The sequence below is a fragment of the Vidua macroura genome, chromosome 20 (assembly GCF_024509145.1).
Source record: "Vidua macroura isolate BioBank_ID:100142 chromosome 20, ASM2450914v1, whole genome shotgun sequence".
Taxonomy (NCBI): Eukaryota; Metazoa; Chordata; class Aves; order Passeriformes; family Viduidae; genus Vidua; species Vidua macroura.
In genome coordinates, this window is record NC_071590.1 from 8,527,283 (window position 1) to 8,554,993 (window position 27,711).

Consider the following 27,711-nt stretch of genomic DNA (forward strand, 5'->3'; position numbering starts at 1 on the left):
GATGTTTCCACCCAGCATCAGCCCACCTGTGAGATTTCCAGCCTCCACGTGCAGAGCAGGTGGCATTTCCATCTGAATTAATGTCCTGGGAGTCCTTGGATGTGGGAAAGGGGGTTAAACTGTCTGAGACTGGATCTGCTGTTAGATCCTGCAACGGGCAGGAGCCACCTCGGAGTGAAAATACAGCACAAAGGAGCAGCGAGCTGTCTCCCAGGTCATTAGATCATCCTCAGATGTGCTTCATGTCTAGGTGCAGAGCAGTGACAAGTTTGGATGCTTCAGGAGAGAAACATTCACTTCCCTGTGAGGAGTAAATGAGGTTCGTTTGCCTGGTGTCAGTGTGTTGTGACTCAAAGACTTGCATTAACATTTACCAAAATCTGAATGAAAACCGAACCCTGCTGTAGGCAGAAAGGTTGGGTGTCATTTTGTTGGGATTTGGGGGAAATCCTCTGAAGAACAGAGCTTTGTTTTTAATAATCACCTGCGTGCCAGGCTGCAGGAGACTGCAGCTCTGTGTGCATGGCTAAGGGGTGTGTCAGGTTACCTGGTGGGCCTGCCTGTGGGCAGCTGGACATGGTGGTGGGTGACCAGAGCATGCCAAGTGTCCCAGGCTCACACCAGACCCCCCAGAGCTGAGCCAGCAGAGAGGCTGCTCCTCTGAAATATTTCAGACACATTTTCCTGGGCAGGGTGAGTTGCTTGGGCAGGATTTTGTATCATTTTCTCGCAGTGTTTCTCTTCTGGCACTCCTTGCTGAAAAGTCCACTTCCAGCAGCTTGTGAAGCCACAGATTTATTGATTTGAACCCAGAGGGGATGAGTAAAAACAGCAGTTTGAGACCAACTCCCTGAGCAAAGCACAGCTCAGCATTTTCCAGGGAGCCTGTGGCAGGAGCCTGTCCCTGTCCTGGCTGGTGCTGGGGCTCTGGCCGTGCCCAGGGAGGAGCAGGAGGAGTGCTGAGCATGGCCACAGTGGCCCTGAGCCCTGGCCCAGCCCGTCCCTGGCCCCTCTGTGATGCTGTACCAGCCACACGCCGGCTGGCAGGGTCTGTGCCACCCGGGCCACAAGCAGGGCACATGTGTTGCTTCAGTCCCTGCCGTGTTCCCAGTTCCAGAAGCTCGTCCAGCTGGTGCTGAGCTCTGGAAGGGACATTGCTGTGGGCTGGGGCAGCAGGGATCCGAGTCGGGGCTGTCCCTGCCCCTGTGAGCCACGGGGAGCAAACAGCGGTGCCATGCATGCCCCCGGGTCAGGATGTGGCACAGCATCTCCCTGGCACAGCCTGGGGGCTGTCACGGTCCCTGGGGGCTGTCACGGTCCCTGGGGGCTGTCAGGGTCCCTGGGGGCTGTCACGGTCCCTCTCCACATCGCGCCGGGATGTGACACAACAGGACTCTGGCTCCTGCCCCTGCCCGGTGACCTCAGCCCCCGGAGGGGTCTGGCAGGGACCAGCCCTGCTTTGCCAGGGAGATGGATCAAAGCCCACCTCCCCTCACCCCATCACCCCAACTTCTGCCGGCCGGGCTCGGGGGCCCGGGGCCGGGCTGGGGAAGGGGCAGGGTGGCTGCCCACGCTGGTGGCCGTGTGGCAGGCCGGCCGCAGCCCTCATTCCTCCGCTGCTGGGCACCGCTTTGTTGCTAGCTGGTGACATCACCCGAGAGCCCACCCCCTGCCTCTTATCCGTCTCTCTGTCTCGCTCATTTATTCCCAGGCAGCGCTGGCAGGATCAGGGGCCGTGCGAGCGCCAGGGCTGGCAGCAGCAGCATGCGTGCGGCGACCGAGGCTCAGGGCGCGACAACCACGTAAGGGGCCCGCCGGAGCCTCCTCCTCACCTGCCTCCGCAGCCCCCGGCAGAAACTTCCCTCTCCCGCACGGTCCGGGCTTCTCCGGGGGGGGCTCGGCAGCGACAGCCGCATGCATGACACTCCGAAAAGGAGAGAAAATGACCATAAGTATTCAGGAGCACATGGCCATTGACGTCTGCCCCGGCCCCATCAAACCCATCAAGCAGATCTCCGACTACTTCCCCCGCTTCCCCCGCGGGCTCCCCGCCGCCGTCGGCCGCAGCAGCAGCGCCCTGCGCCCCGCGGTCAGCCAGCCCTCGGTCAGCCCCGCCGAGGCTCCCCGCGAGGATGAGGAGGATGTGGACCAGCTCTTCGGAGCGCACGGAACGACGCCCGCAGAGCAGCCGGCCAAGAGCCAAGCGCCCGAGGAGGTGGTGGACCCCGAGGGCTACGAGTCCGACGATTGCAGTGAGTTCCTAAGTTTCCGTGGGAGTTTGCTCGGTGCTGAGGGCACGGGTGGGTGTTAGGGCTGGCTGCCCATCTTGGGGAGCCCTTCCAGCCGCGCTGGCCGTCCCTGGCATCGCACTGCAGCAGCGAGAAGCCCCCAGGTGTAGCCGGGGAGGCTGCTCCGGGGTGGAGGGGGCCCTGGGAGTGTCCGTGCCGCAGCCAGGCTGGCTGCTGAACCCAAAGTAGGGAAGTCTCCCAAGAGCCACCAGTTGCTGTCGTGGCTGGTGCACTCCTCTGCCTCGTCCCCGCTCGGCTCCGTGCCTCCAGCCCTCCGGCTGGGCTCAGACCCTTTGAATCCGGCTCGGTGGTGCAGGCTGTTCCAGCCACCCTGCTGATGAGCTGGCGATCCGCTCCAGCATCGCCCGGCTCCACGGCGGGGAGATTTGTCGGGAATGACATCGGCCCGGCGAGCTCTGCCCTCTCCCTCGGCAAACTCTGGCGTGTCATCCCTCCATTCCTCACAGAGCCCTGCAGGAGACCGGGCGGCCTTTTTGGAGCAGAGGGCTTGGGTTGTGGTGGATGCAGGTGTTTGCAGCAAGGGTTAACCCCTCCCCACCCAAAACGTCCTTCCCAGCCGGCGCCGTGGAGCTGCAAGGCAGCCTCTGCCTGGCTCTGCCGGCCCCGGCCGCCGGGATAACCCCATTTTTCTGGGAGTTAGAGAAACCCCAAGGGCTCGATTCAGCCCGGCCTTCGGGGCCCAGATCCTGCGAGGGGCTGAGCACAAAGTTTGGAGCCGGGAGATGCCGGGGAGAAGGGAGTGGGTGCTGCTGAGCGCTGCTGCGTGCTCATCCTGGGGGAAGGGGAGGCTGAGCTGCTCAGGGCCCAGCGCCGGGCAGGCGGTGGCTTTCCCCTCGCAGAAATGTCACAGCCCTGCCTCGGCATCGCTGCCTCGCTGCCGGCCACCGGGCTGCTGCCATTTATTCCACACCCCAGAGTGTGACCCCAAGGAGGGCTCCCGAAGGGCTGCGCTGCTGCAGGGTGGCACTGCTGTCCCCGTGTCCCCCTCTGGGCACAGCCCTGCGAGAGGCTGGTGCTGGGTGCCAGCCCCAAACTGGCACACTCTCTGTCCCCATGCTGGTGTCGGGGTCACGCTCTCCGTGGAGAGGCGACAGCTCTGGCACTGCCAGGGAGAACATCTCTGCTAAGCCGCGTTTGTCCCAGCCGGGCAGTTAACGGGGACTTTAACCGGCTTTGGGTCATCAGCTGCTCTAATTATCCCGTCGTCTTTGCTCGCCGTGGCAGTAGAAACGGGAGAAACCGGGCTGCATGGCCAGGGGGGTGTGTGGCCCAAAGCACTGGGGGCCCAGAGTGCAGCGTTTTCTCTGGGTGACTCGCATGGAAATTGCCCAGGGCGCTGCATTCTGCATTTATCCCTCGGCGGTGCTGGATGCTGGATCCTGGGTGCTGGATCCTGGGTGCTGGGTGCTGGATCCTGGGTGCTGGGTGCTGGATCCTGGGTGCTGGATCCTGGGTGCTGGGTGCTGGATCCTGGGTGCTGGATCCTGGGTGCTGGGTGCTGGATCCTGGGTGCTGGATCCTGGGTGCTGGGTGCTGGATCCTGGGTGCTGAATCCTGGATCCTGGGTGCTGAATCCTGGATCCTGGGTGCTGGAAGCAGCCTGGCTCCGCGCCGGGGCCGGCGGGTGTTTCTCTCACCCAGGCTGGTGTTAGGAAGTGTTTCCTGCAGCGTAACAGGTGTCAGGCAAAACTGCTGAGGCTGTTTTGCCAGAGGTGTGGTGGGGTTTTGGCTGGCAAAGGCACAGCGGTGCCAGGAGCAGAGCAGGGAGGTGGCAGTGCTGGTATCACATCTCTGGGGACAGCACGGGGTGGCCCAGACACCCTGAGGACACTGGCTGGCATGAATGTGCAGGATGAGACTGTCACTCCCCCATGTTTAGCAGCCAAGTTGTAAATCCAGGCAAGAGCTGCCTGTACCCATTCCCCAGGCTGGGAGCAGGGAGGGGATCCGTGCAGCCTGACTGGAGCCATCAGCCACGCTGGGGAGTGTCGTTGAGCTCCCCCACATCTCTGGAGGGTGATTCAGGGCTGCTGCATTAGTCACCTGCACTAAATTTCCCCTGGAGAACCTGTCTGTGCCTGCACGTCAGGACAGCGCTGGGGTGTTGGTGGTTTCAGTCCCCTTGGGGGGCACACGGGGTGCAGGGGGTCTCTGGGGATGCAGCACCCACAAATCAAGGTTCTGCCAGGCACATCTTGCCTCACTCCTCAGAGATGCTCCCAGCCCAGCCCCGGAGAGGTGCAGGGAGAGGGATTTTGCCGTGGCAGGATCCATCGGGAGGAGGAGGAGGATTGAACGGCTCCCTCCTGTTTGTCCCACCTGCCTGTGGGTTTCCCCCCTCCCATGGCAAAGCGATGCTGCTGGGTGGGAGGAGGAGAGCTGCCCCTGCCTGGAGAAATGCAGCAATTGTCTGGGTTTCCCCAAGCTCCTTCCTGCCTGGAGTTACTGCTCCAGCCTGGGCGTTCTGGGGTTTTTCCAGCAGGATCTGAGCTGCCATCCCAGCCTGAATTCCAGGACTCCAGCAGGGAATTCATACCCTGGCAGGACCAAGGTAGGTCATGTGGGCTGGCTGGCTGCACCCTGTTCTTTAATCCTTTGCTGAGCTGTGCTCCAGACCCCACCAGCAAACCTTGTAGTGTCTGTGGAGCCCGTGGGAACTGCAGTGTCTGCTGCCACCCAAGCAGGGTGGCCTGACCCAGGTGTGGCATCTGCAGGGAGCAGGGATGTGATAGGGGGAACGTGAGTGAGTGCATGGAATCGGTGCTTTGGAAAACTGAGAACCCCCAGGCTGAGGGAATCCTCCCAGAGATGGGCAGGGACCTGGCTGAGGTGGGAGGACAGGTGGGGCCAGCCATGGGAGGCTCAGGTTTGTGGTTCTGGACACCTCTCCAGCAGCCTGTTGAATGCAGCGAGTGGCAGGGAGCAGGCAGGGAACCAACACAGCAGATAATGAGTGGAGACATCTGGGCTGGCTCTGGGATCACTGGGAATTTAATGGAGCCAGCTCTTCCCATCAGACCTGCCAGCAGTGCTGCTGTGAGGGTGTGCAGGGTTGTGGTGGGCACCCACTGCCATCCCAGGGCCCTTGGGAGACCCTGGCAGAGGGAGTGACAGAGCAGGACCCTTCCTGCAGCAGGTTTGTCCCCAAAGAACTGCTGAGGAGGTGGAAGGAATGAGGCAGGAGAAGTGGGAAATGTGCATTTGCTGCAGAAGGATGGTTTGGTGCTGTTGGACCAGCGTCTGCTGTGAGCTGAGAGGACCAGGCAGGAGGCTGGGGAGGGGGAATTAGCTCCTGCTGCCTCAAGACACCCGGCTGTCGCCTCATTTTTGGCTCCCCTGTGACAGCAGCAGGTCCCCGGGGTCCCCAGCCACCAGGGATGCTTCCCACCCCGCCGGGCAGCACAGTGCCAGGGAAACTTGGTTTGCAAGGAAAATAAGCAAATGCCAGCTAGATGGCAATGTGCCACCTGTGAGGAGCTGGCTCTCGCCTCCCATCTCCACCGATTTCACCCAAATGCTGCTGCCCCTCCACTGCCTGCACCTTCCCCTCCACAGCAGCAGCAGGAATTTGTACCTGAGGGATTTTTAAAGGTGACTGAAACCCCTGCATGAGCAGAGGTAGAGGCAGTCCCTGAGAGGGAGCACTGCCAGGGCTTCTCACAGGGGACAGCCCTGGAGGGAGCAGCCATCCTCCTTTAACAGGCAGTCAAGTTTCCAGCCCTTGGAGAAATGCCCAGTTCCCTGAGCTGCTGTTTGGCTTTGGAAAGAGGCTCTGGTCACACTGGAATTCCTTCCCTCCTCCAAATGTGTTTGGCTCTGGGTTTTCAGGTGAGGAGAGAGCCTGGGAGCCACGGGCTGCAGCGGGAGCCGGAATCCCTGGAAATGCTGCCCCATCCTCCTCCTGCCAGCGCTCTGGGACTGTTCCTCTGTGCACAAACCCATCCAGCTCCACCTCTTGCCCAGTTTTATCCATGGAAGGGCAGCCTCCTGAGCTCTGGAGCTGCAGCAGCATGAAAACCACTTCTCCAAAGTGCAGCTGAGAGGCCAGCCCTGGTGCGCGGCGGCTCGTGACGCCTGCAGCGCCACACAAGTTATTTAGGAAGACTCTTATTTTGAGCAAAGAAGATAATTAGGCAGGCAAAGCCATCATGGAGATATTAATTACTGGCTGTTTGAAGACGTAAAGGAGGAGGAAGGTCTGAAGGGGTGCAGGGTTTGTAAGTCACCTGGCAGTGCTGTTGGCCAGACAGGGGGAGGCAGAGGAGACGGCGAGGAACGAGCAGGGTATTTGCTTCTGAAACACTGCTCCTTAGCATATGCTGCAGCTGCTATTTATAAGCTTTGAATCGTCTTTTCAATCCAGATAAGGCCAAAAGAAGTATTTTTCTCACTCAGGAAACCAAACAAACCACCACTGATTTCAGCAGAGCACGGCTTTGCCAAGCAGAGCACAGCCCGAGCTGCCTGTGCTGGAGGAATGTGTGCAGCAGGTACCGGGCAGTGTCACACCGAGGTGTCCCAGGGCGTGACTCTGGATTAGCTCCTCTCTGCTTTCCTGTGGGACAGATGGATATTTGGGATGTGCTGGTGTGGGGGAGCTCTCTCACCTTCCTGCTGACCATCCCAGCAGTGATCCAGGTGCAGGCTGCACATCCTGGTCCCCCGAGGAGCCTTCCTCTTCCCAGGCATTGCCCACAGCCAGGGACGCCCTGAAGTGCTGGAGGTGAACACGGGGCACCAGGAGAGGAAAGCACACGAGGGTGAGCAGGGTCTGTCTGGGCATCCCTCCTCCAACACCCATGCAAGCAGCATATGGGCTGTGGCCTCTGGCACCTCTGCTAATGAAGGAGCCACACAGCTGCTGGATAACGAGGTTCCCTCCTCCCACAGCCTGCCCAGCTCTTCACCTTTCCCAGTTCCAGGAGGAGAGACAGGACTGACACCCCTTGTTCCACCAAGCTCGAGCTCAAGGGGTTCCCAGATCTCTCCTCTTTGTATTTAACACTGAAGGCAATTTTGGGGGGTTGTTAATTGCAATACTGTACTTCATTAAAGGAGGAGAGCGGGAGAGATTTGAAGGCCATCTCTAAACTGAAATTGCTGAAAGTCTAATTGCTGCTGACATCAGGGACCATTTAGTGCTGTAAAACATAATTGCATCTCTGAACTGTTCTGAGCAGATAAGTGTTCCTCTGAACACTCCTCCTGGAGAAGACAGAAGAGCTGATGAGCATCCATCAACCAACCTCCTGAAGAAGCAGCTCCCTGCTCCAGAGCTTACCAGGGACTGGCGCCGTGTCTCCAAAATGAAGAAATATTAATTGCTGCAGATTTTAAGTGAAAAACCCACTGCCAGGCAGGGAACAGTTGCAAGAGAGAAAAGTTGTTTGTTCCTTGCTCCTGATCCTGCTGATTCAGCCACATCTGTGGATCTGCTGAGGAGGGAAGGTCTCCTGCCTGTGTGCTGGATCTGGTCCCTTCTGGGGTTTTTTGTAGGATTGGGAATGTCCTGCCCTGCCGGCAGCAACAGATCAGAGTCCTGTGATGCTGGTGGGAATGTTCATGCCCAGATATGCTGTGCTGCCCCTGGGACATGTCCCAAGACCTCCCAGAGGATCTGCTATCATGGGACAGCTGATGGTAATGCCAGCTTTCAGATGTACTCCATTCCAGCCACCTCCACCACCTTTCCCAGCTCACGCCGGATCCCGCGGTGATGCCGTGGCTGGAGCTTCATGCCAGAGGTCCGTGCTGCCATCAGGGGGTTTGCAGCCCTCAGGGCCTGCAGCTCCTCAGCTCAGCACCTTTGGGATCCATCCCTGGCTGCACGGCAGCATCCTGAGTGGATCTGTGCCCAGGCTGGAATGCTGCGGGTGCTGGGCTGTGCAGGAATCGATGGTGCTGCTTTCCAGGGATAACCCTGAGCGTTTTCCAGACCTCATGGAGCCACACCTCAAGCTCTGCCCCATCGTGTGCCACTGGGTGTGGTCAGGATGCCAGGGAGGCAGGAGCACACACACAGCCACCCACCAAAATGTTCTCCAGCAGCCTGGCTCGGAAATGGCAGGAGATGATTTCTGTTCCTCCTGAGGAGTCATTTACCAACATTTTATATGGGGCTGTAAGTGCACAGAATTACTTGCTGCCTTTCAGGACCTTTAAAATTATCTCCATTGCAAGGGAAAATTAAAGCAATGGAAGAATAGGGACCTATCTTTTATAGTGCATTAAAAAATACCCAGTCTGAAGGTTACTGAACCTGTGCTTTCTGTAAGGGAGAGCTAATCCAGACAATCCCCAGCAGTCTTTTTACCGCTCCACTCTGATCTCCCTGGCACAAAATCCGTGAGCAGATTATCTTGGGAGCAGCAATGCTGATAAGCAGAGGGACTTAATGCTTTTTGGACTTCTTTTTAATTAGTTCTATAGTGGGGTTTTTGTGTGCACACCTCAACTTCTCCTGGTGTAGAGCTTTGCTGGGCTATCAAATGGCAGTCACACCTGCCTTGGGAAAGTAAGGAGTGTGCTCTGTCATCACTCCCAGGCTTTGCTGAAGCTTTTTCTGGGAGTGTCAGTGGCTCTTCCATGTCTTGGGATGTCAACTCTTTTCCTTGGAGCATCCCAGGCTACGGAGAGGGCGGCTCTGCCACCCAGCACGGCCCTGCAAGGACAGGGGCTGGGGAAGGGAGCAGAGCACAGATTCATCACCACATTTTGCCTCTCATCCCACAGGTATAAACAGCAGCTCCTTCAGCCTCGCCTCACCCTGGGCACAGCCGGGAAATGGCAGCAATAAACAATAAATTCCTGCCGACTCCGCGGGGCTGTGCCGGGCTGCCCGCGGGCTGCCCGAGCCCACGGACACATCTGCTGCTTCTGCTGCCCTCTAATCATTCCCTGGCCCCCCGAATTAATCAAAACGCCCAAAGGTCAGTGGGAGAAGAGGCCACCTTCCCGTGCAAGTCAGATTTATTTTTCCTTTTAGAGCCTGTGTTAAAAGGCAGGCCCTGGCCAGCGCCTTCCCATCAATCTCTCCCAGCTCATGGAGAGGAAAGAGGGTCAGAACCTGCTAATGAGTTCAGTTTTCCTAATGGTTATTTTATCATTGGAGCAGAATAATTGTAATAATAATGATACATCCTGCCTGCTGTCTGGAGAGCGCCGAGCTGCCTTTGTAAGGCCTGACAAAGGCATTTATTTATATTTTTTATTTGCAGCCTCTGTGATTAGAGGGCAGTGTTCAGAATAGCCCAGTCGAGTTAAATAATCCTGGTAGCAGCGCTTTGAGTCTAATTGCTGCCCTTTTCTTTTTTAGGTACTTGCTCCCCTAATTAAGATCACAATCGAGCTGCATCTCGAGCGGGAGGGGGAAAGCAATTAAAGAAGGGGGATTAGGTTGCTCTGCAGAGGTTTTGGGCCCAATCCTGCCAGCTGGGGATGCAGGATTCCCACAGCCAGGGCTGGAGGTGCTGCTGGGGTTTGCAGGAGTGGGAGCAGTGAGACAGTGCTGGGCTGGTGCTGGTGGCTTGTGCTGACCCCTGCAGGAGCACAGGGCTGGGATGGGGCTCCTGGGAGTTCACAGGGTGCTCTTGTGGGGTGCAGGGGTGGCTCCTACCCTTGGTGTAGCTGGAGGTCTCCTGCCACCTCCTCAGCCCTGAGCTGGAGCTCCAGCCTTGTCTGTGCTGGATCCATCCCTGGCTGTGCATTCCCAGGAGGTACCAGAGGCTGTGGGACTGTCACCGTGTCCTTAATGTGTCCCGTGAGTCCTGGGCATCTGCTGGCTCCTGGCTCTGGTGGCAGTGCTCGCCTCCAGCTCCACAGCAGCACCTTGGCTGCCAAACCCCTTTTTGGCAAACTTTTCCTCCTCCCGTTTATCAAACAGCCACATTTTTAAGCATTTAGCACCCATTGTGCTGATGTTTCCACATCCCTCCGCCCTTGGAAATTGAGACTCACCATCCACAAAAACCCCTCTCTGCTTAGAGGAAAACCCCTCCAGGACAGGAGCAGAGCCAGGACTGGAGCCCTGCACCCCTGGCTGTGCCCTCTCACCCCTGGCAGCTCCGGGAGGAATGGGAATTGCTGGGTGTTTGTTTATGGACTGCCAGAGCTGGGAGCAGGACCCGAGTCCCCACCTGCAGAACAAGCTCCTGCTGCTGTGTGAAGGTGATTTTAGGTTTTGCCTGTCTTGCTGGAGCGGGGCTCCCCGCTGCCCTCACCCCTGGGGCAGGCTGGGGCTTTGTCAGTATTTCCTGGCCGAACTCTCTTTGCCTGCCAAGCTTTTTGATTTGTTTTATAAATTGCCAAATCCAGCAGGCTGAACTGCGGGCCCCCTTCTGTGATAAAAATAAAATAACAGCTTGAACTCGGAGGGCCGAGCGGTGGGGCTGGCAGGAAATGCTGATTAAAGGGCAGGTGGAAATGATGAGGCTCTGAAACCGGAGGTTTCATCTTCCGCTCTTGAGTGAAAAATGCAGATTTGGGAAGTTTTGCTGACTTGGTTTGTGGAGCCTCCAGCTTCTCACGCTGCCATCCTTGAGCTGCCCGTCGCTGAGAGCACCCAGAGCACTGCTGGTCCTTCCTCCCTGCAGGATGGGCAGGGGGTTTAGCTGGGAATTGCTCTGGAAATGCTCATTTGAGCCACAGGTGATGCACAAGGTACAGCAGGTTTGGCCTCACCCCTCATCTTCCCCTGGCAGGTAAAACCCCACTGATTTGTGCCTTACCCAGAGCAGCAGCTAATGTGCCATGAAATTGCTGCACAACGAGGGGGGTACATTATTCTGGCAGAACTCTCTCTGGGTATTTACTGTGCTTTGAACTCAAGATATTTGCTTGGGAGAAATGATTTTTCCTTTTGCCAGCAGGTGAACCTGTAGGTCCTTTGCCTTTGGGCTGGGAGATCACTGTGAAATTGCAGCAGGAAGGTTTTGGTCCCCTGAATATCCTTAAACTCCGTGCTGGGGGGAGTTGCTGCTATCAGTGCTGGGGGAAAAAAAAAAGCACCTTATTTCCTCCCATAAAGTTTGTCCAACTCCCCTCCAGTCAGCAAACCCTGCTTTGATATTAAGCAAAACTGTTCTGGTTTTTATTTTGGATTTTATTCTGGTTTTTATTTTTTCACGTTCTGAACATGGCAGGAAGGTGCAGTTACCTTGGGAACAGCGGTGGGATGGTGTTTGGTGGCAGGGCAGCACTCAGGCAAAACTCTTTTGGGAAGGTGGGCGTGGAAAAGTGGGGTTTGCTGGGTCCAGAGCCACCTTGGAAGTTCCAGGCTGGTGGCAGGTAAAGCTGAGCCAGGGGAGAGGCTGCTCCATGTGCAGGCTTTGGTGTGCAAATCAGGCCTGGGAGCCTTGGAGAAGGTTAAGCCATGTTTTTGGGAAGCCTGTCTTTTTTAAGGCTTTTCCTCTGCTTTGGATTAGTGAGATTAGTGCTCAGATCATCCAAAGGGAAAGAATTTCTCAAATCAAAAGGACTTTTGCTGCTGAGGCTCTTGTGGTTTTGTTCAGCTCCCCTGCCCCATCCCTGTGTCCCCTCCCAGGAGACGCTGCCATTCCTGGATCCTGGGGATGCCATAAAGGAACCCAGCGCTGATTAAAAGCTCTTGGTGTTTTTCATTTTAACCATTTTAAATTAAACCTCACTGGGTTTAATTTACAGTTTGCAGCCAGATTGGAGCTGGGAAGGGATCCCACTGGTGGCTCATTTGTTTGAAGGTGTCACTATACAAATACACGTTCTGGGAATGCCAGCGGCGCTGGAGGGGAGGGTGTGCCAACAGCAGCTCTCAGCTGTGTCCCAGCCATTCCCAAATCTTCCCGGGGGAGATCCTTCATCTCCTGGGGGACAGGAAGCTGCTGGCTGCAGTCAGGCTGCTGAGGGATGGGGATAACCCAGGTGAAAGCCCAGGGAAGCAAAGGCTGTGGCTGCAGTGCTGGCAGAGCTGCATCCTCTCATCCCTCACTCCTCTCCCAGGGCTGTGCCAGCCAACCTGGGAATGGCCACCAGCCTCCCAGCACGAAGCCACGTTTCATAACAGGGCTCCCAGCAGGATGCTTTGTGTTTTATAATGCCTGCTGCCTGTTCTTTAGCATCTCCACGCGCTCCTTTTGTGCTCAGAGCGAGAACAGCCCGTGTTTTGCAGGGTGCAGCAGGTTAATCACATCTCTCCTCCCTTGCAGCCACGCTGGGGACGCTGGATTTCAGTTTGCTCTACGATCAGGAGAACAACGCTCTCCACTGCACCATCAACAAAGCCAAGGTAGGGCCCAGCCCGGCTGTGGGGACAGCAAGGACTGGCTGTGCCATGGGAACCCGACCCATGGCTGTGCCAAGCATCCCTGGCTTCCATCGGCTTCCAGCTCCGCTGCCATCCCAACACCTCTGCCCTGTCCTTCCCCTCCAGCCCTGCCTCTCAGGGCGTTCCCAGCGGTCAGGAGCCCGGCTGCTCACCCCCCGTGACGAGCTGGGATTGATGCTTTTTCCAGCAGCCCATCCCGATGTTGTTATTTACTGTCACCGGCTGTCGGTTTATAAATGGCTCTTTTAAATGCTGCTAATCACGGCCCCAAAGTGCTGCGCCTCAGCGCCTTTGCCGTCTGCGTGATTGAGGCAATTAGGGGCTTTTTGCACATTTGGGAGCAGAGACAGGGAGCTGAGGTCCTGGTTCAGCCTCGGGGCCTGTGGAAGGTGCTGCTGGGATCCCCTCTGCATCACCCAGTGACCACCAGAGAAACGAGGGCTCCGGGTGGGCTGGGCGGAAAAGACCCTGCGGATCTTGGGAAGGGATGGAGGGTTTTCACAGAAGGCAGGAGAAGAGGCTGTGAGCTGAGCCCCAGAGGGTCAGACCACGCTGTTTGCCTCCACAGGATGCTCCTCTCCCCTCCATGGCTTGTTTGCAGCCCTCGCCCCGGCGTTCTCCATGGCCGGAACACAAGCACCAAAGCTGGAATTTGGGGATGGGTGTGGAGGGATCAGCCCCAGCACTCCTGGAGCTGCTCCTGGCAAGGGCAGCACCCCCAGGTGCCAGGCAGGATGGGCAGGGCAGGGCTGAGGCAGACAGAGGGCTTTGCTTCCCTCTGTCTCCTGTGAATCCGCCGGGTCAGGCTTCCCTCGGCGCACACGGGAGCCGTGCCAAGGAGGAGATTTCTAATTGGGTTTGGAGTGGGTGGAAGACAGGGAGGAAGGAGAGCTCTGGGCAGCAACTGATAAATCTCACATCAGCGAGAGCACAGGCAGGGCTGACAGAGGAGTGCCCTGGTCCCTGCTGTGCCCACCCAGGGGTGTGGGGGTACCCCAGCATCGCCCCTGCCCGCGGGGAGGGCAGAGCCCCCCTGGCCACCCTGACATTCAAGCTCTCGAGTCCTGTTCATTTCCATTCTGCTCTCATTCTCCCATTTTTCTCTTTTATTTACATTGCCATCTGCTCGCTCTCATTTCATCTCTCGCCTGGGGAAAGCTGCCAAAACTTGACTACAGAAAGGTAAGGGCCAGGACCCCGCTGGCTCCGGGGCTGGTACAAGCAGAGCAGGAGAGGAGGAGATGGGGGAAAAGCCCCAGCAGTGCTGGGATGTTATTTACCCTTGGCCCAGCTCCGGGGTACCTGTGTCACCCTCCAGGGAAACGCCCTCAGGATGTGCCCAACTCCAGCAGCTCCTGGAGCCTCTGTTGCTGCCAGCAGCCTTTCAAACCTACTTCAGCCACGTGAGACACGTTTTTCTTTCTCTCTGCTAACCCCAAACAACCTCCCTCTGTCCCTTCATTTTACTTCCCTCTTTTTTCTTTTTTTTTTTTTTTTTTTTTTTTTTTTTTTTTTTTTTTTTTTTTTTTTTTTTTTAATCTGCAGCACATCCATGTCTGCTGATGTTCCTCACGAGTCCCGTTGTCACTGCTGGGGAGCAGCAGGTTCAATCCAACCTGTTGTGCTCCACCAACAATTCCCTGCTCTGCAGCCCTCAGCTGCTGGAGGCTGGGACAGCCACTCCACGTGGGAATTCACCCTGCTGCTGTGCCTGGGAATATCTGAGGGGTTTCTGAGGGCTCTAAGTTCACAGCAGCATTTGTGAGACTCTGGGTGTCACCAGACAGGTGGGAGAAGGCAGGAACAGGCAAAAGCAGACAGGAACAAGGAGGAACAGGCAGGAGCAGCCAGGAAGAGGCAGGAAAAGGCAGGAGCAGCCAGGCTGGCAGCAGCCACCTCGCACTGATGGCTCTCGGTGCTGGCAGCAGCCCCGCCCGTCACACTTCAGGCACGGCTGAACTCAGACACGTTGTAGCTCAGCTCGGATCAATAGAGAATAAATCAGGGCATTGTGGAAGCTCATTCCTGGACTGCAGGAGCAGCCAGGCTGGCAGGAGGGCTCTCCCTCTCCCCTGCTGCCCTGCACGAGCCCTGGGATTGTGTGGATCTCTGCTGTGCTGTGTGGGCAGGGCTGGGACGTGCTGGGCATCACCACGTCCTAGAAAATAGGATGGAAAAAAGGATCTGGTGAATGTGCAGGCACCTGGTTTTGTGCCCTGCCATGCCATGGCTTCGCTGAGGGTCTCGCTTTGTGCTCAGTCCTACAGAGCCCAGCCTGCTATAGGGGATTTATAGGGGCACGCAGCAGCACAGGCACAGCAGGCTGTGCTGTCCTATAGCTCCAGTGGTCTCCTGCTTTTGGGAGAAAGGTGCCTGGGACAAGGCTCAGGGGGCTGTAGGGCAATGGTGAAGGAGCTCCGGGCAGGCCATGCCAGGCAGCTGCTGCCCATTGGAGCATCCTTGGGCTGCTCTCCCTGCACCTCTGGCCAGAAAACACCCAGGAGTTTCCACCCCAGTGAGCATTGGGCTGTTCCCTCCCTTCCACCCGAGGTGAGTGCTGGAGGTCTGCTCTGAGCATTACTTATGTATTAACTCATAAATATTTATCACTGCAGGGAAATTCCTCCAGCTGTCAGGCTCCTCTGGGCTGGCAGGGTGGAAATGCAGCTTGCCCCCTTTCAGAATGGGATGCCTCGGCCTGGCAATGATCCAGGCTGGTTTTTGGGCAGGCAGCTCGTTGTGGGGTGAAGGATGGAATGAATCCATCTCCTGTGATTTCTGGACGCCTCTAGCGTGGCATTAATCGGCAGCCCGATTAGCCCAAGCTGTAATTAAATCCTATTGATTAGCTAAATGTCACTGGCACGGGGAGCAGCTGGCAGAGCCTGGGCTGCAGGGAGCTGGAGGTCTCTGTAGGATTGCAGCAGAGATTTTGGGGTTGGGTAGAGGAAGAGAAAAGATGAAACTTAATCTCAGCTCCAAAAATCAGTTGGAGCCAGGGAGATGCCCCAGCTGGATCTGAGGGGACACCCTGTGCCTCGTCCCTCTCTGCCTCTCATCCCTCTTGGAGAAGCTCCAGGCTGGTGGTCCCTCCACCCAGGGGAAGCAGTGGGGGTCCTCCCTGTGGGAGGGGTCCTGGCAAAGCAGAGCCCCGTTAAATTCAGCTGTTTGTGCCAAACACGTATCAAGTGACACGGGAGGGAGGTAGACGTGACATTAGGAGCCATTTTCCAGGCTCCTGTCACTCCATCTTCCATAGCACATCTATTAAAAAAGCCTTTAATAGCCTCCTCAGAAGGTAATTTAATTGAGCTGAATTGATGGGTGAATTACAGAGCTGCCTGTCATTTTCCATCCATTTTCCTGGGAATCTGCCTGCTCGGTTCTGATTTCATTTGCTGTGCAGCCCGGGCAGGTTGGGCACCTCTGACCAGGGAGGCTGGGGAGAGCACCAGTGGATTGTGCAGGCAATTCCCTCCAGAGTCTGGGGACAGCCCAGCCCCTTCCTGCCCTGCCTGCCCATCCTCATCATCTGCTGGACCAGAGGCACCACCCCAGAGGCTGCACTTCAAGCAGAGCCCTTTCACCTCCATTCACTGCTGATATTTTTATCCTTTTGGTTTTGCTGTAGAAGCAAAATCCTCTTTGCTGGGCACCGTTTGGCCTCCCTTGCCCCAGGGCAGCACATTTGTCTCTGCAGCAGAGCCCTTGCTCCAAGTCAGAGACGCTCCCAAGGTCAGGAGCATCCCGGGCAGAACTGTGCAGCTCAGAGAGGGTCCTGTGGTGCTGTGGGTCAGGCTGGGTGAGTTATTCCCTACCTGTGAGGCATGGAAATGATTCTCCCAGCATCTCCCTGCTCGATTTGCCCAAATCCTGGATGATTGCATTCCTTCTGCACGCAGCCATTCCACCAGCAGTCCATACAAATGCTTCCCTGCTGCTGGATCCCTGGCAGCTGCACACACTCAACATCCAGGCACTCTGCTCCTCACAAAAAGGGTGTGAGGACTCTTCAGCATCCCCCAGCCTTGTCTCCATGCCCAGGCTGGAGCCAGGGTTGGGTGGGTACCTCTGCAGAGAAGCCCTGCTCTGATCCAGCAATAATTCCTGCAGGGATCCCACAGCCAGGCTGGAAATAATCCAAGGACTTCCACGATGGAGCCATTCTCATTTCTTCTTAGCACTGGTGAAAATTAGGTTCCATTTTTCACCCTCCTGACTTGCTTCCCTGCCCTGTGGGGATTTTTTTCCATGCAGTTCGTGCAGGTGTGGCTTTGAGCTGGGTTCGTGCATCGCTCCTGGATAATTTTCAGGGGGTTTAGAAGAGGAACAGAGGCACAGCTTGTGCCTCCCTCTGCATCTCTATAACAAACTTGATCCACACCATCCTTTGAGAGCTGTGAGGGTCTTGTAGAAAATCCATCAGGAATGGCCACAGCGAGTGTTTCCTTGGATTGGTGCTCCTGCAGCCCCAGATTTCTCTGTGAACACCACAGCATCTGGCTGGCACCAGCCTCCCACTGGCCTGGAGCTGCTCTTCCTTAATAACTGGGAGTAGGTAGGTGCTATCACACCCTCTGGAAGTGGCACCACAACAGCAGAGGTGTGTGTTTGCTCAGGAGCAATTATTAAATGACAGAACCCTGTAATTTCAAACCTGGGAAATCACTGCACTGATTCGCTTCACCCCCAAATTAATCGTGATGAGGGTGGCAGAGCTGGCTGCTGGCAGGGAGGGAGGGAGGGAGGGGTGGGTGGTGCCATGTGCAGGTGAGGAGCTTCCCCCAGCCCCTCCTGGAATGCACAGATTGGAATGCTGAGCCTGGATCCTGCAGAACCCACTCTCCCTTCCTTCCCCAATCCTGGGGAAGCCACAGTTGCTCCGTGGAGCCCAGGGGAACAGGATGGGCTCCGTGAGGCCACCCTGCCTGCCCAGCATCCCACTGCCACCCTGAGTCCTGCTTTTTGCTGTTCCCTCTCCAGGGCCTGAAGCCAATGGACCACAATGGTTTGGCTGATCCTTACGTCAAGTTGCACTTGCTCCCCGGAGCCAGTAAGGTGAGAAACCTTTTCACTTCTCCTTCCTTTCCTGGGGCTGCAGCTTCTCACTGGAAATCAGGCCTGGGAGAAGCTCCTCACCCAGGGGCTGTGGGCTGCTGCACCCACACCTTGAGTTTCTTGAGTGAAAGGTGCTCAGAGAGAGCAGGAGGTAAGAACTGGGGTTGAATCCATCCTTACAGGGATGGAAAATGCCTTGCTGGGAAACCACTGGCTGGCAGCCAGGTGCCAGCCCTGATTCCTTACCTTGGGAGCCCAGGATGGGAATGCTGCATTCCAGGAGCCCCCGGGAAGCACCGAGTGAAACAGCCTCAGCTATAAACAAATCAGACCCTTTTAATTTCCTTTTTTTTTTTTTTCCACCCTTATTCTTTTGCATTTAAAACCCCTCAGATCATAATAAAACAGAGTATAAATCATAAGGGAAATATTTCCATCTCCTTAGGTTCAGCGCTTGCTGGAGAGAAGAGTAATTAAAGATATTGATGTGTGGTGAGAGCTCGGTGTAAGTGACGGGGATGTGGAATTTAAATGCTCGATGTGTGTGTTAGGAATATTAATTGCACTCTTATTCCACACGAAAGAAAATACTTTTTTTTTGTGGGGAGGGGAAGGTGTATTTACTTGTTACAGTTCAGTTGGATTAATTCCTAATGTTCAGGGTGGCAGAGGGAGTTTTTAACCACATTCTGAGTTTCCGCTGCAAACAGAGCCGGGAGCGCTTTCATCAGCAATATTATCAGTCATTTCCATGTTTTGCAAATCCATTGATTAGCATTTCTGCTGGAGCTGGTGGAGGCAGGAGAGGCAGGAGGAGAGGGAACACAGGAGCTGCAGATCCACAAGCCATGGGGATGCCCCCTCTGCTCCATCTCTGTGCTTTGTTCCAAACAGCTCTGCCCTGGGAGAGGGGAGCAGCTCTGGGGGGATTGGGAATTTGTCCTGGGCTAGTTGTTCCAGCAGCAGGACAGACCCTGAGTCCCTTGGGTGTTTCTGTCCCAGATTTGGGCTTGAGAGCACTTGTGGTGTGGGAAGCAGGGCTGGATTCATTCCCCATGCAGAGCTGGTTGCTGACTCCTGAGTCATTCCAGATGGGAGAAAAAGGCACTCCTGGAGCTCAGCTCAGCTCCTCCGATCTCACTCGTGTCCTTTCCCAGAGCAGTTTAGCAGCTGGGTGATGTTCCCACTTTTCTTCCCAATCCCTGGAGCCCCAGGGATTAGGATCTGGTACCTGCAGATCTGAGCAGGCTGTGGGTGCCGTTGGGGCACCTTCCCTGCTGTCCTCAACACTCAGGGCTCGTGAACCCAAGGTGGGGAATGCAGCAGCTTCCCATAAAGATCCACAAGACAACTTGGAGGTATTGATGTGCTGAGAGCTTCTTATGCCCAGCAGCAGCTGAGGCAGGGATTGAGTTGTCTAACACCTCATTAGAGGGAAAATTGCTGCTCTGCCAGGCAGTGCCAGGCTGGGAGCCTGGTGGAGAAGCCCAGTCTGCAGCCTCAGCCTTTTTTTTGTCTGCTCTTCCCAGAAGTGAGGACAGCTCAGGGAGTAAGGAGATCCATGTCCCCTGAGCTGGGGAGTGGCTGTGTGCCAGGTTGTCCCATCCATGCAGGGGACACAAGCCCTGCTGTCCCCAACCTCCTGCTCAGCAGAGCTGCTGGAAGGAGCTGCTGGTGCTGACAAAACACCTGTCAAGGAAGTTGTTTGGAGTCAGGCAGGATCAAGAGCTGTGCTGGGAGCAGGAGTGCAAACAAACAGCCAGAACAGCAAATCAGCATTTTTTTTATTTAATCCAGAAAGGATTTTTTTCCCTCCCTTGCTCTCTCCTACTGCTTAAATGAAATCCTGGTCTGTGCTCTGCCAAGGTTCCCGTTTTGCTGGCTGTTTTCAGGATGCAGGACGAGGGGTTGGATGGTTTGGAAATGAGTGAGTTGCTGTGTCCCTGCCTGTGGCAGCAGCTCTCTGGCCACAGAGAGAAACACAACTTTCCCAGCATCATTCTGGGAAAAGTCTGTGAGAAGATCAGAGAAAAGAATGAGAATCAATTCTTATCTTCACTTGCTGCACCTGGTATTGTGAACATGTAGAATGTGTTGTACAGATTTGTTTACCAAAGGGTGGTTTCTTAATTAGCCAATGATGATAGTGTTTTAATTAAAAGACCAATCAATTCCACCTATAGCAAACTAAGATATAAAAGAGCAATGGGTTTCTTAATAAAGATAAGTCAACCTTCTCTGTAAATGCAGAGTCTATGTAACTTATTACCCAGCCAGGGGCCCACTTGCTGTGACACCTGCCCCTCAGGTTTTTGCTGGATTAGGGGTGGATTTGGGCCACCCCAGTGAGGGTTCCAGCACTGGGGCAGAAGAGTGACAGCACCCATTGTCCCCTTCATCACCAAACTGGGCCTCCTCTCCTGCCCAAATGGCCGATCCCACTGACCCCACCTCCTCTGCTTTCCCAGGCAAACAAGCTGAGAACCAAAACGCTGCGCAACACCCTGAACCCCACGTGGAACGAGACCCTCACCTACTACGGCATCACCGACGAGGACATGATCCGCAAGACGCTGCGGTAGGGCCCGGTCCCGGGGGGACACGGCTCCTTTCCCCCCTCCCTGCCCTGTGCCAGCTGTCCCTTCTCGGGGTCTGGGTGTTGGGATGACCCCAGGATTGTAAAAGTCCTTGATTCCCAGCCCCACAGCCAAAGAAGTCTGAAATGTGTAGGGTCGGCTTCTCAAGGGTGTTTATTTTCCCTTATCTAGAACACTCTTTCTCTGACCTGCTGAGCTCTGTCCAGGCATTCTGTCTGCCCTCAGGGCGGTGTTTACATTTTATATCAAAAACTACATGTGCTATGTTTACAACAATGTGCCAATACCTATCATCTATGTTGGACAGTGTGTCTCTACCTTAAACCAATAGAAAAGTGTCACCAGCACAGCAAGACATGGAGGGCAAGGAGAAGGAGATGCCCAAATTCCTCCATCTTGTCCCCCTGATTCCCATTCTAAAAACCTCAAAATTGTACTTTTTCACCCACCACACTACTCAAACCCTTGTGGCTTGTAATTCCTCACACAGAGTTGGCAGCTTTTCCCACAGGCTAAAATCGAAGCCACAGGTGTTTTTGACTTCGTGCCAAGGTCTCCGAGCCCCCTGCCAGGGTCTGGAGACAGCCAGGGCAGCCAGAGGGATGTCCTGGACTCTGACAGTCCCTCCCCACCCCAGTGACAATTTCACACAGGGACCCCCATGCTCAGCCCCACAGGAGGGTCCTGGAGCTGCTCCCAGCAGAGCAGGGCAGAGTTATCCCCAGCAAAGCCAAGAACGTGCGTGCCCTGCCTGCATCCATCACCCCCAGAGCCACTGACACCTGATTTACTGAGCCTGGGCTGGGGGAACCAGCGAGGAGCCTGCTCCTGCTGCATCATTAACTTCAGAACTCTCTGGCTGGCTTCTGCCTGCCGAGGTTTGGGTTTAACCTCTTCATGCCCAGCTCTCACGGGCACATGTTGACTCTTTGCGGTCGTGTCTTGCTGAGAAAATCTCCTCAGGGAAGTTCTGGGCCCCTTTCAGAGCTGAGCTTTTTGTTAGAAAGCTGGAGGCACCTGTGAATTATTGTCCAACTAAACAAAGAATGTGCATCTTTATTTTATTATTTTATTTTGTTGGCTCAGTCTGTGCATTCAGCATCTCCCAGGCGCTGGGAGAGGTTGTGTGAGGGTGGAGGTGAGCAGGGGCAGAGCTTGGAATGATGCTCTGTAGGGAGCAGACACCTGTGAGTGCAAAGATTTTTCATGTTTTGGCCTCTATCCCACCTGGATGAGGACAGGAATTGTGGGCAGCCTCGGCTGCTCCATTGCCACACAGATCTGGGGCCGTGCTGCAGGATTTGCTGTAAGATCCACTGGCAGAGAAAGGATTTTTGCATCCTTCTCTAAGGACTCAGGGCTTTGCCAGCTCCTTGGCTGGAATCCCACCCTCCTCATTTGCAGGTGCCCTGGGAGTTTGTGATTTTCCTCATGCCAAGAGCTCAAAGCTGCCTGGTGAAAGGTGCTGCTCGGAGGTGAAGCAGCACCTGTTGTCTGCAGTGTGCAGGGTGCTGGGAAATTCAGCACCGTGGATTATTATTGCACTTGGAAAACATTAGTCATGCTGGAAGTGCTGCAGGCTGGTGGGGCTGGGAAGCCTCCAGTTTGTTGTTATTATTGGTGGGTATTTTTTCACTGCAGGCTTTGAAGTTTGCAGCCTCCTCAAGCGTGGAAATGGGTTTGTAAGGAGATGTTGGCTGAGTTGTTTGCTGGAAGGCGACAGGGAGCAGCAGGGCTCGACCCCCACTCTTTCAGGGCTCTGGGAGCTGCTTCTCCCTTGGGAAGGGCTGTTTATCCTGGAGGCAGCAGGGAGCTGTGGGATGGGGGATGCACCAAAATACGTGCAGGGCTGGATTTGCCTTTTTCCCCACAGAAATCCTGCACTGCCTCTTCCCATTCCTGCCTGCCAGCCTGGGTGCTGTGGAGCTCCTTGTGCCCTTCCCAAAGCTCAAAACTGTGCATGGACTCCTGTACCCCACCTAGGACCCCTCAGTCTGCAGGAGAATGTGGCTGGATGGACTTTAAAGAGCATTTCCTTTGGGCAAGGACACCTCCACTATCCCAGGCTGCTCCAAGCTCTGTCCAGCTCATCTTTAGACACTTCCAGGGATCCAGGGGCAGCCACAGCTTCTCTGGGCACCCTGTGTCAGGGCCTCTCCACCCTCACTGGGAAGGATTTCTTCCCAATATCCCATCTAAACTGGCCATCTGTCAGTGTTTTGGTGTGGCTGGAGCTGTTTCTCTGCTCTGAGCTGGCCCTTCACTCTCCCAGGGCCGCTTCCCGCAGGGAACACCTCCATGCACTGTCCTGCCTTGTGTGCTTTGCTTCACCCATCCATCTTCTCCTCAAAATATCTCCTTTTCCACGAGGAAAAGCCAACTTCAAAGCCAGGAGGAGTCTGATTTTCCCTGTGCTAATCAGGAGAGGCTCCTGCCAGGCAGCTGGTGCTGCTTGAAAGAGCATCAGTGATGCTCCCGTGGGTCTGGGCGGTGACCATTCCCTGGGAGCCTCCCCAGTGCTGAGCTGGGCAGGGAATGCAATTCCAGAGTCTCTTTAATGTGAAAATAAAGGTGGAGATCAAAGCTGCCACCAGCCTTTGCCTCCCTGCAGCCTGGAGATGTGTCAGGGAAGCTGGAAAAGCACCCAGAAATCTTCCCTGCCCACCTGGTGGGACGTGTCCAGCATGGATTGCTGGGGTGGTGCTGGCGTGGGGGCACTCTGCCAGTGCCTGTAGCCTTTCTGGAGGGGACAAGTGGCATTTGTCAGGACATCCCAGACAGCTGGGTGTTGGACCCTCTCCTGCCCAAGCCCCCCAACCTCATATCATGGCCAGACAGGTTCTCCCTCATCCCTGCGTGGCCTTGTCCAAACTGGTGGAGTGACTTTGCTGTCACAGAACCCAGAAGCCAGCAGGGTTCACCTCCCCGAGGTGAAGGAGAGGTGAAGGCAGCCCAGCTAATTGCACTGGCAAGCAGGATTTTGTCAATGATCCAACCCCCTCAAAAAGCAGCAGATATTTGGGATTTCATGGACAGCAGTAGGTGGGAGGATCTCGAAAGGCCTCATCCATTCATTGAATTAAATATCCCTGAGTGTAGCCCAAGGCTTAGCAGGGATGAAACCACCCACCAGCCTGGGAAAAGGCAGGTTCAGAGCCATGCAAAACACACTGGAGTGCACAGATGGACGGGATTGGGGACAGATTCCCTGCCAGCACCAGGGGGGAAAATCCCACCCTGGAGCCCCCATTCCCACCACAGGGTACAATGTCAGGGGGAGGCAGAGAAACGCTGCAGGGGAAACTGGAACAAGCAGGATACAATCTCCTCCATTTAAATAATACATGTAATATACAATAAATAAATTGCATTCATAATAAATACCCGAGCTGGCCAGATATTGGATACAATTATTCATATTCAGATATATTGGCGAGGTGATGCATTATTCATGGCGTACTCAGCTAGCCCACGAATGCCAGGAATTCTTTGTTTAATCATGTGTTTGACAAACATCATGACTCATTAAATGTATTATTCAGAAAATAGTATTTGATCAGGACTAATAAGCAGAGTGCAGCCACTTAAAGGTTTGGGGTCCCAAATTGCTTTACTCTGAATGAATGAGGCTTGCTTGGAATTGCAGGTGCACTTGTAATTACAACTCATTTCTGCTGTGGTTTCTGTGCTCAGACTTGGAGGCATTTTGTGATGGAGCCCATGATGGAATCCTCCTTTTGTTTTCTGGAGAACTGGACTTTCCCAAGGTGTTATTTTGTCTCCTTGCCTGGTGTTGCCTGTCCTTAAACCAAGCCAGCATCACCTGCTCCTCACAGAGAGCCTCCCATGTTGCCATAAGGGATCTTAGAAGCAGGGGATGATCTCAGGCTCTGCCCTGTGTGTTTTTGTGGAAAAGGGTCCTGGTGACCCCCATTCCACACCGGGAAAGAGGCCAAGGAACTCGTGTGAGGGAGCAGAAGCCGTGAGTCAGCTGCTGGAGCTGCTGGGTGAGTCAGGGCTGGAACCCAGGAGCCCGGGCTGAGTAGGAGGGAGGAGAAGTTTAATGAGCAGTGATTGTTCATTTGCTGCTTAGTTTCCTTCCAAGGTGGTTTTCACAGTCCTTGATGTAAAGATCAGGACCCCACAGTGAGGATATCAAATGGAACACCAGGATGGAGGCATTGGGATTAATAAGGAGAGATAAGAAAGGGGTGAAGCTCCAGTTCCAGGCTGGGGATGGAAGGGGAACGAGGCTGCCAGAGGCATCTCGTGTTGTTTGTCATGGGGCTGATTTTCTAACCCAAGGCATAAAAATTCCATCACATGGATTTCTCCTAATGAAATCCAAGCTGCTGTGATTGCATTATGCCTTTTTCCAAAGGGAGGGATGGGGCTGGAGCTCCCTTCTCATTTCACTGATGGGCCAGGGCACTGCAGTGCTGGAAATCCCATTCCAGTGGGGATGAACTGCAGCTGGGAAGAGAAACTGGGACTGGGGGCTGAGCCTGAGGCACTGGCAGAGCTGACACAAAACCCCCTTTGGGCATCACACACAGGTGGGCACAAAATGTGGGGACCCACCTGAGAGGTGGCCAGAGGTGCCACAGGGAACAGGGGGCTGGGAGAGGCCTGGAGGTGTCTCCAGCTCCACTGTGCTGCTCAGGGCAGGGACAGCTCCCAGGCCCTGCAGATGTGCCAAAAACCAATTCCCAAGGGCCTTCCCATGTCCCTGAGGGCACTGAAACAGGGCCCAGAGGGGTCTCTCCCAGTGTGACACTGGAGATGCTCTCCCTGCCACCACCCCTTGAGTTTTCCATGTTTCCTTCCTGGGCTTTTGCCCATCCTGAGGCTCCTGAGCTTTCACAGCAAGCAGGACGTTGTGTTTGGGATCTTGCTGTGCTTCTGGGGTGTCCTTGGACATTGTCAGGAGAATTGTTACTCACATTTTTAAGAGGTAAACCATCCCAAACCCTGTCTCCCTGAGTGCCCAGGAGCAGGCACCACTCCTCAGTTGCTGGGTGTAGACACAGATCCCGGGCTGCCAGCTCCCTGTGAGGCCATGTCCCCTCCTGTCCCCTCCTGTCCCCCCCAGCTCTGCCCAGAGGGACAGAGCTCCACACGCCTGGCAAGAGCAGTGCTGGCTCTGGAGCTGCTGCTGCTGCTCCATTGTTGGTTTTGTTCTTTACAAGGAAGAGGAGAGGAAATGGGGAATATCGTGCCTGCATTTGAGATTCTCTTTGAGGATTTTACTGTTGTGGTGGGGTGTTTTTTTTCCGTGGGTATCTATAGTAACGCTGCATCCAGCCACAGTTTTCTGGAGAGCAGCATTCCCTGTTTTCCTGCTTGTGTAATTTTTTTTCCCCAAACCCCTTTTCTCTGCTGCTCCCCAGCCCTGATGATCCTTGTGCTGTGGCACTGAGACATCCCCATGGCTTCCTTGCTTCCTTGTTGCTCATTTGTGAACATGAGGGTGGTCAAACCATCCTTGGATAAGGCACTAAAGCATCCACAGATAAATCATCTACAGATAAATCATCCATGGATATAACCCCTCCATGGATAAACCATGTGGATGCTGAGCAGGCCAGAGGTGTGGTATGCAATTATTTACCTTCAGGTGGGATCATTTAATTACTTTTCCCTCTTCCCCTGTGGTCCCTGGGGGCAGAAGTGCCACCCCTGGGGAGATGGACGCCAAAGGGAGTGGGTGAAAAAGAAAACAATCAGGTACCCAAAAGATGAGAAGACACTGTAAGAACATTTTTTTTTTTTTAAGGAGAAAGGATGTAAGGGAAGGGAAAAGAAATGCCTTTCCTTCGTGGGCAGGGAGCCCAGGCAGTCCCTGCATGGCTCCAGTGGGGATGCAGGATGCTCCCTTTGGATGGGGATGGCTTTCCCCATTGCCAGCACTGCTGGTCCCTCAAGACACCCTTCTGGCCCTCTGGGATTTCAGGAGCTGCAAGCAGAGGCTCCCTGCAAGCACTAACTTTGCTCCTGTGTCGGAAGCAGCAGAGGAATGACTCATTAGCTGCCAGCTCAGGGAAAGGCATTGGTAGCTTTTTCATGGAAAACAGCCTAGGCTCAGCACCACGTCACTGGGATGCACCCCAGGATCCCAGCAGGGCTGGGAGAGCTTCACCTGCCCATGATGTTTCCTGTGCTCTAGGTGTGGAAATCACCCCTGGCCTTGTCTGTTTGCTGGGACAGGAGGTGGCAGAACTGCTCTGTGTCCCAGCCAGGGTCACCCTGGGAGCTGCCACGCTCCCAGCAGTGCCTGAGCTCCTCGGGAAGGAGCTGTGTGGGAAGCAGGCTTCTCCCAGCCACACAGTCCAAGGGAGGGATGAGGAAGAGCCTCCATGGATGGGCAAAATGCAGCTCCAGCATCTCCAAATAATTTTGCTTTAGTCACTGATGACTCTGATGTTTTAATGGAAGAGTCATTAGGATGGTTGAGGCTCCAGCTTGCTCTTCCAACAGTGCCTGGGCTGGGTTGTGCATTTAGACACAGAGACTCACACCCTGAGCTGGCCTGGCCAGGCTGTGCCGCTTCCATTCCAGCTGCATTCCAGCTGTTTTCCAGCTGCCTGCAGAGGAGGTGCCCTGTCCACGGCCTGGGGAAGGGTGACCTCAGCTGCTCCCTCACAGGGGGGACCTGCAGTGCAGGGGCAGCCCCTCCCCTCTCCCCAGTGTCCCTGCTCAGCCCGTGCTGTTGCAGGATCTCGGTGTGTGACGAGGACAAGTTCCGCCACAACGAGTTCATCGGCGAGACGCGCATCCCGCTGAAGAAGCTGAAACCCAACCAGACCAAAAACTTCAACATCTGCCTGGAGAAGCAGCTGCCGGTGAGTGAAGGGGGTTCAGAGCCTCATCCCACCTTGGAATCACAGGTACAGCAGCTTCTCCCCGTGGCACGGGGGAACGTGGAGCTGTTTGGCCCCTCGAACACAATCAGGGCCGTGGGGAAGAGCATCCCTTGGCTGGGGAGGTGTCTGGCTGTGGTTGTACCCCGGTACAGCCCCCAGACTGGGTGCATTCCCTCCCCAGATAGATAAAACAGAGGACAAGTCGCTGGAGGAGCGTGGCAGGATCCTCATCTCCCTCAAGTACAGCTCGCAGAAGCAGGGCCTGCAGGTGGGCATCATGCGCTGTGCCCACCTGGCCGCCATGGATGCCAACGGCTACTCCGACCCCTACGTCAAAATGTGAGTGTCACCCGCGGCCCTGCTGTCCCCTCCCGCCTCTCCCCGCAGCGGGAATTAATTGCTGTCATTAGGAGATGCAAATGAGGCCATCAGGCAGCAGCTTGCCTCTGCCCGGAGCGTTCCTCCCTGGCAGAACTTCCAGGTGAGGTGCGGTGGGGCTGTCCCCGCTGGTCTGGCCCTGCCTCACCACAGCTTTTTTTGGGGGGGATGGCATTTTTCAAATTCTCTGCGAAAAATGGGTGGCC

At 55.4% G+C, this 27,711-nt stretch overlaps 1 protein-coding gene across 1 annotated transcript in view; it reads left to right on the forward strand.

The window, feature by feature from the left end:
- The first annotated feature begins 1,732 nt into the window (after positions 1 to 1,732).
- DOC2B (double C2 domain beta) overlaps positions 1,733 to 27,711 on the forward strand; it is a 29,971-nt gene continuing 3,992 nt past the window's right edge. Inside the window, exons 1-6 of the mRNA XM_053995663.1 lie at positions 1,733 to 2,252; positions 12,491 to 12,570; positions 17,593 to 17,667; positions 20,136 to 20,245; positions 26,980 to 27,106; positions 27,309 to 27,466. Of these exons, the coding sequence (XP_053851638.1) occupies positions 1,919 to 2,252; positions 12,491 to 12,570; positions 17,593 to 17,667; positions 20,136 to 20,245; positions 26,980 to 27,106; positions 27,309 to 27,466 (884 nt within the window). The 5' untranslated portion in view covers positions 1,733 to 1,918. The remainder of the gene's footprint in view (positions 2,253 to 12,490; positions 12,571 to 17,592; positions 17,668 to 20,135; positions 20,246 to 26,979; positions 27,107 to 27,308; positions 27,467 to 27,711) is intronic.